Genomic DNA, 8045 nt, shown 5'->3' with positions numbered 1-8045 from the left:
TTAGATTCCCTTGGGAGCTTTCAGACATAGAAATACTTTGCCCGGGGTTTTCCCAGAATTTCCCCGATTTCCTTGATTGAATCCCGCATTTCTACCTTGGAAACCCTGAGGGTTCCCCCCTGCTCGATTGTACCCAACAAATCTAGTTTGCCTCCCGGAGCCTTCACCATTTCCGGACTTCTGAGGGCAATCTCTATACCTGTGACCCGGCTTCTTGCACCCAAAGCATACTTCCTTTCCCTCACAGCTCTTTCCCCAGTGATCCTTCCCACACTTAAAACAAGCTTTTCCATTCTTCGGTGCCTTTTGCTGGCCTTCACCCCTTTGCTGTTGTTCTGAGCCACTTCTCGCTCGTTTGATTCCTCCATCATTCATTTTACCATTCTTCCTCCTATTTGACTCCTCCTCTTTTGATCAATCCTCTCCTGCTCTAAGGCTCGATCATATAACTCTTGATAGTTGGTGTAATACCCCACCTCTTCTGGTACTTAAAATTCAACCCTTCGAAAAAGCGAGATGTTTTAAATTTCTCCGAGCTGACTAGTTCTGGAGCAAAACGAGACAACTCCATAAATTTTGCAGCGTATTCCACCACAGTCATCTTTCCTTGCCGGAGATATAGAAACTCACTCTCTTTCTTCTCTTGTAGAGCTGGGGGATAAAACCTTTGACGAATGGTTTCCAGAAATTTATCACAAGTGTAGTCTGGTTGCTGGAAATTCTTCTTGACAGTCCTCCACCATATCTCAGCTGGCCCTTCAAGGTAGAATGAAGCCAACTTAACCTTCATATGCTCAGGACAACTTATGATCTCCAACAGCTTTTCCATGTACGCTATCCAGTCCTTAAACTTAACCGGATCTGGCTCCCCCATCGTAGGTTCTTGGCCTGTGGGATGATAGCCTCTTATAAAATTTTCCTTCTTCATCATCAGACCTTTGACCCTGAGCCTCCAGTATAGCCAATAATCGAGCATTCATGCTCTCCATCTGTCGCAACCGTCCTTCCATTGAGGAGCTCGATTCTCTAGCATTTTCGTCCCCTTGAACGAGAGGAATTTCACCTTCTCTCGACATGCTCTTTCACGATGCCTCCCCTTATTTAATTCAAAGAATATTACTAAGTTAGGTTATTTAAATTTAAACTAATCATAGTAATTCCACCTCATATAAAATAATCATGCTAATCATCATGTTAATAAATAAACACACATAAGTTGTAGCAACACACTATTATGATATTGACTGCTCATGAACCATTATCCTTTCTTGGCCTAAGATGGCTACTTTTTTACACATACATATTCAAGTTATAAGAATTCGAGTTGGCCCAAACAAGTTTATCCCTTTCATAAAAGATAATACCAACTCCTCATAAGAGAGTTTATAGTTACCATGCTACTGGTAATGCATAACACCAAAGTTCTACATCATCAAATTAAAACATAAATAAATTGTTCATACAATTCAAATGGTCATAAAAACAATGTCTGAATCAAAGAAAGTAAAGCAGAATAATAATAATCTTCTTCCCCTTAGCCATTTCACGAAGCTTCCTTTCTTCTTTTAATTCCATAATTCCGCTCTCCTACTAATCCAAGTCTAGAGGGTCATAATAATAGCCACTATCAGTGGTATTGATGCTAGGGTCCTCAGGTACATAGTCGGGATCCCAAATATTAGCGTTGCTAACCGACCCTGCACTACTACCATTAAGGATACACTCACACTAGGTGGGGTTCCTCCTAGAAGTACCTACGGTAGCCTGCCTCTATTATCATCCCTAACAACTCTTGTCTCTTTTGCCTCTTCGCGGTTCCCAACCGCTCATAGAATTTCCGCCAGAACTCCCCAGCATCTTCAATCATTCCTCTTTCCCTAATCCGGGTATCTACCTTCCTCATATCTCTTAAAACCTCGTCCACTGACACCTTCCATCTAATGGCCTCTTTTGGTACCCCTTCGGGACCTATTCCTCCTCCCAAGATCCCCACATTTACTACATACAAGTATAAAAGCCTCCAATATGCCCTCCTAAATGATTCCCATGGTTCACACTCGGGCAAGGTCTTAATCAGGGTGTAAGCTTGGATTTCCGACCTTGAATACTAGTTGTGATCCCCTCTTCTATAGACCGCATTCCAATCAGCAATCTTCCCAAGTACGCGGTTAGCATTATCCATTGCATCCTCCCAGGTAGCGTTTCTCGGCCTATAGGTATCTGGTTCCTGCATAAAGGGTCCACGAGATCCTTGGCCTCTCTGATTCCTGGAACTCATCTACACCATACATCAACAAACATAATATTCGTTACTTCACATCCAATCATTAATAAATAATAACATTGGTTTCGCATTGAGCATCCATATATATACATTTCTATCCTTAACAATATTATAATATTCCTTTACCTCAAGGTTTTCTTTACTTACAAGTTGTAATCCCAACACACCTTTTTCCCTCTTATATGCACCCCTCTTAATCCCAAGAAAACGACATATACCCTCATACACATAAATTTCACGTATTAAGTTTTAAATAGGTTGTAATTAACAAAAACTTCTCAAGTAATAATATGAAAATAATATATATATATATGTATGACCCTTTTTTTTTTTTTTAAATAAACCTAGGCTCTGGTACCAAGTGTAACAGCCCCACATTTTCACACATCTTAATCACCTATTTCGTGTGTCATGGACACACACATAATCTAAGTGGGGCTACCACAAGCAGCAGGTCATACTAGATTTACAACATCCATACTAATATAAACACTTTATAAACATTATTATTACAGACCATCGATTTATAATCTTTAAAGAAAACTATTCAAAATACTTATACAAATATATATATATATATATATATATTATTATATATAATATATATATATATATATATATATAATATATATATATATATATATATATATATATATATATATATATATATATATATATAAGTATATTTATAGCAAGATGCTTTCCAGCGGAAGATGAAAATCGTCTAAGAAGCAACACAACAACAAGGACTTTACAAAATGGTGTTGACCCACGCAACCATGGCAAACTTAAGAAGTAGTACCCCCACCTCCTTTTGTCTTCCTGCAACAATTACACTCCCGCCCCCACCAGGACAGGTTCAAGAACAAATATCAACAGACAGTTGAGTACATAAGTCCACCCCAAAATTCATGTTTGGTGGCTTATAAGTCATGAAATCTAGTTGTGTTAAAATAAAACCAATGCATTTCAAAATTTATACATTTACCAATACTGGAATCACTATTCAAGTGCAAAACTTTAGAATGTCCAAAAGTAATTACATCATGAAAATACCATTCGGGTCATTCAGCCTCATTATTCAAACATCATTATACTTGGGTAAAGTGAACACGATAGAGAGGGCTCCTACACGAGGGCCGACTATCTCAAAACTATTGGAGGTCGTCACCCCACCGTTTAAAATTTTATGCTTGCAAGCCTTAACTAGGACATGTCCCATTCTTATTATTTGCTGGACTTCACCCACCCAGCGAGGGTTCGAAAGGAGATCACCCATCCTCCAAGGGTTGTTGTTCTTACCATACCTTACTAGGTACCGGACTTTACCCAATTCCATTTATAATCTATTTATATCTTGTTGACCCTTAAGTTTTGAAGATGACCTAACCACAAAAGACATAATATATTTTATTTATGTTGATTGCAAGGTAATTCATGCTCGAGCTAAGAGAATACTTGATTGAAGATTAAAGCGGAGAATTAATCAAGATCGAAGTAAAGATGTTCGAGAAATGAAGAATCAAGCATGGAATGAAGATTAGAATACATTAGGGTATTTATTAATCTTCTTGTTAAGGTTGAGTAATAGCTTTATTAAGTTCGTGGTGAATTCTCAAAGGAACTTGGTTCTGTTCCCATGAAAGGAACAGACCTGGCACTATAGGAACAACACTTAATAATTAGGGAACAAGACTTTAAAACTAATTTAGGAACTTCTAAGTGACTAATATTGTGCGCCTAAGTAATTGTGTGCCCAATATAGTTGTTAGAGTTTTTAGGGATAATTTGACTAAGATCCATAATTTTAGGAAGTTAGTTTAAGTTTGTTAGGAAAAGATTTTAAATAGATTTTCTGATTTTAAAATAACTGATTTTCAAATCTTATCTTTTAAAATATATATTTTATCTTTTATATTTATTTAAAAGATTTAGTTTTCGAAAATATATTATTTCCGGTTTTAAAATGTTTCGGATTTTTGAAATAAAAAACTGTTTTCCGGTTTTTTAAAAGATTTTGAAAAAGATATTTTTTCCTAAAAACTAGCTAAAGGATTTTATTTATTTATTTCCAAATTCTAGATTACACGCCAAAGTTTACTGCTACAGTTTATGGAGTTAGTGGATTTAGTGGCTTAAGTTAATTATCCTCCAAGTATTTAATTAAATTAAATAAGATTAATTATTCTCCAAGTTTGCAAAACCACGTATTGTTACTGCTTCTATGAATGAAGTAGTGGATTAGTGGATGCTTTACATGACATGGAATAATTAATTTAATTTAATTAATTAATTAAAAATCATGGAGAACATGTGATAATGGTCTAAGTTAGTGGAAATCATGTCTTGTCTTAATGGTCTATAAATAGGCGCCTAATTCATTTGAGCAAAATGTGTCTGACTTAGTTAATTTGTCTTAAGTTATCTAAAGTGTCAGTGCCTTTCCTTAAGAGAATTCATACTTACATTAATCGAGTTCTTATTACTCTTCCATTGTTTTACAAAGTGTATTTTTGGAAAAAGGGTTTGAGTGAACTCTTGTAAGTGTGAGAAAGCTTTGAGTGAAGCAAGAGAAAGAGAAAGAGAAAGAGAAAGAACTTCGAGTGAAGTTTGAGAGAAAACGTCATTGTTGGGAACTGTCGTTGGGAACTTGAGTTGAGTGACTTAAGTTGAGAATCGAGAGAAAAGTAATAGGTTGTAATCAGAGTTGTTTTGGCCTATTATAGTGGAAAGTTGTTTAAAATCCCTTGTGGTCGAGGTTGTTTCTTCCTACTAGGCCTAGGAAGTTTTTCCTCGTAAAATCTCTCGTGTTCCCATTGTTTGTTCCCAAGTTTACTTTTAATTCCGCAAAAAGTAGTGCTTATTCTCTCACTATAATTCACCCCCCTCTTATAGTGCTCATATTATACAACAATTGGTATCAGAGCGGGAACTCTAATATTCAGGAAACCCTGTTGAGTTCAAGATCTTGAAAAATATGAATACTAGAGAGAAACTGGAAGAAGGGTACTCTACGCAGAGGCCACCAATGTTCAATGGTAAGTTTTACACTTACTGGAAGAACAGAATGGAGATCTTTACAAAGCCGACAATTACCAGGTATGGAGAGTCATAGAGGTAGGTGATTTTGAAGTCACTACCACTAATGACAAAATGAGGTAATTCCTAAATCTATATCTGATTTTGATAAAGCTGATTTCGAAAAGATGGAAATTAATGCTCTTGCTATAAAATTGCTTCATTGTGGTCTTGTCCTCATGAACACAATCGTGTCATGGGATGTAAAACCGCAAAACAAATTTGGGATCTTCTTGAAGTCACTCATGAAGGTACGAGTGAAGTTAAGAGATCAAAAATAGATCTTTTGATGAACCAATATGAACTTTTTCAAATGAAATCAAAAGAGTCTATCCAAGACATGTTTACACGCTTTACTAATATAATTAATGAGCTAACATCTCTTGGTAAAGTGATTACATCTGAGGAACAGGTACGAAAGGTCCTAAGGAGCCTTCCTAGGGATCGTTGGATGGCTAAGGTAACTGCCTTACAGGAAACTAAGGACTTTACTAAGTTCAATTTGGAACAACTTGCTGGTTCCCTCATGACTCATGAGTTGCAATTGGACAATGAGAATGGAGACATGTCCAAGCAAAAGTCGATTGCCTTAAAAGCTGATGAAAGTGAAGGCTCAGAAACAGATGAAGAAGAATCTGCTCTCATGGTCCGAAAATTCAAAAGAATGTTTAGGAACATGAAGAAAGGTGATTACAAAGGTAAGAATAAGAAATATTCTAACAAACTTGTTTGTCATAAGTGTGGCAGTTCTGAGCACTTCATCAAGGATTGTCCCCAATGGGAACAAGAAAAAGGCAAAGGAAGGGAACAGAGCAGAGATAGGAACAAAGAATACAAAAACTCCTATACTCGATCTGACATGAAGAAAGCTATGGTTGCTGCATGGGGAGACTCTGACTCTGAGGAAGAAGATGATCCTCAACCAAATGAGGAGACTGCAAACTTCTGTCTTATGGCTCTTGACAATTCCGAATCTGATGAAGAGATTGAATCTCTTGAGGCAAGTCTAGACACCATCAAAACTCGTCTTAATTCTTTAAGTAAAGAAAAATTATTTGAGTTTATTGTTGACGCTGTAAATGATTGCAAAGATGAACCATTAAACTAAAACAATGTCAAAATGCTTTAAGTGTAGCAAAGGAACATACCTCTTGGCTTAAAAGTGTTGTATTGATATTGAGAAAAGATTTTTCGAATTGTTTGACAAAAATCTTAAATTAAAAGAGGATTTCGAAAATCTTAAAAATGAGAACTACTTGTTAAGTCTTGAGTTATCACAACTAAAAGAGTTTGTTCCTGAAGTAAGTTCATTTGACATTAAGTCAGTTCCCTTGCAAAGTTTCAAATCTGAAATAAACGAATTGAAAAATCATGTTTCATTTTTGGAAATTGAAAATAAGGAACTTGTAGGGGAACTGACCAAATGAGAAATGAAAAGAAAATGCTACCTATTCCAAACTGGATTAAGAACCCTCAAACAAAACGAACTGAAGGTCTTGGTTTTAATCACAAAAAGAAATTTGAAAAACCTAAAAAGAGAGTTGATTTACCAAGTGATAAAGTTTGTATGTTTTGTGGGAACACTGGTCATTTTAGGAACTCTTGTCCTAAAAGACTTGGTCGCAATGAGAACTTGGAAACAAGTAAAGTAATTTGGAAAAAGAAATCTATTGTTCCTGAAGGAAAGGAACCCAAGAAAGATTGGGTTCCTAACTCTAACAATTAGTTTTCTTGCAGGTTGGAGTGAGGGGAACAACACATGGTACCTAGACAGTGGTTGTTCTAAGCATATGACTGGAGATAAATCAAGATTTCTCTCACTCTCAGCCTACAATGGTGGAAGTGTGACTTTTGGTGACAACAAGAAAGGTAACATAGTTGCCATGGGCAAAGTTGGTAAGTCATCGTCACATTCCATAGAAAATGTGTTTCTAGTTGATGGATTAAAGCATAACTTGTTAAGTATTTCCCAATTCTGTGATAGAGGGAACTGTGTGAAGTTTAATAGTGAAAAATGTTTGATAGTCAACAATAGACAAAGGATATCATTTTGGAAGGAACAAGGAAAGGGAACACATATGTTGTGGATCTCAACCTTGTTCCCAAAAACAAATTCACATGCCTTAGTGTTATTGATGATGATTCATTCTTATGGCACAAGCGTCTAGGTCATGCTAGCTTTTCCTTGCTTGACAAACTGCGTTCTAAAGAACTAGTTTTAGGTTTACCCTCTACTAAGTTTCATTTAGATCATGTGTGTGATGCATGCGCAAAAGGCAAGCATGTTAGGTCCTCTTTCAAGTCCAAGAATGTTGAGTACCACAAGACCTTTAGAGTTAATACATATGGATTTATGTGGACCTATGAGGATACAAAGTAGAAGTGGAAAGAAATATGTGTTAGTAATTGTAGATGACTTCTCTAGATTTACTTGGGTTATTTTTCTTTCTAGCAAGGACGAGACTTATGATGAGTTCCTTGTCTTTGCAAAGAAAGTACAAAATTTGAGTGGTCATAAGTTACTTCACCTTAGATCCGACCATGGTAAAGAGTTTGAAAATTTAAGTTCGATGACTTTAGCAGAGACAATGGATTAGATCACAATTTCTCAGCCCCTAGAACACCTCAACAAAATGGTGTGTTGAAAGGAAGAATAGAACACTAGAAGAGATGGCTAGGACTA

The 8045-nt window shown here is 36.3% G+C and overlaps 1 protein-coding gene across 1 annotated transcript; it reads right to left on the bottom strand.

Annotated features, from left to right (window-relative positions):
* Positions 1-430: 430 nt before the first annotated feature.
* LOC130589884 (uncharacterized) lies at positions 431-874 on the bottom strand. Its single transcript, XM_057391511.1, has one exon. The coding sequence runs from the start codon at positions 872-874 to the stop codon at positions 431-433; it is 444 nt and encodes a 147-aa protein (XP_057247494.1).
* Positions 875-8045: the final 7171 nt, after the last annotated feature.

Source organism: Beta vulgaris, chromosome 8 (genome assembly GCF_026745355.1).
Source record: "Beta vulgaris subsp. vulgaris cultivar EL10 chromosome 8, EL10.2, whole genome shotgun sequence".
Taxonomy (NCBI): Eukaryota; Viridiplantae; Streptophyta; class Magnoliopsida; order Caryophyllales; family Amaranthaceae; genus Beta; species Beta vulgaris.
Note: the sequence above shows the minus strand (reverse complement) of the source record. Positions and strands in the feature narration are given on the sequence as shown.

Bases quoted from the DNA above. Each gene is read 5' to 3' on its own strand.
- LOC130589884 (XM_057391511.1), bottom strand. From the start codon at position 874: ATGGGGGAGCCAGATCCGGTTAAGTTTAAGGACTGGATAGCGTACATG.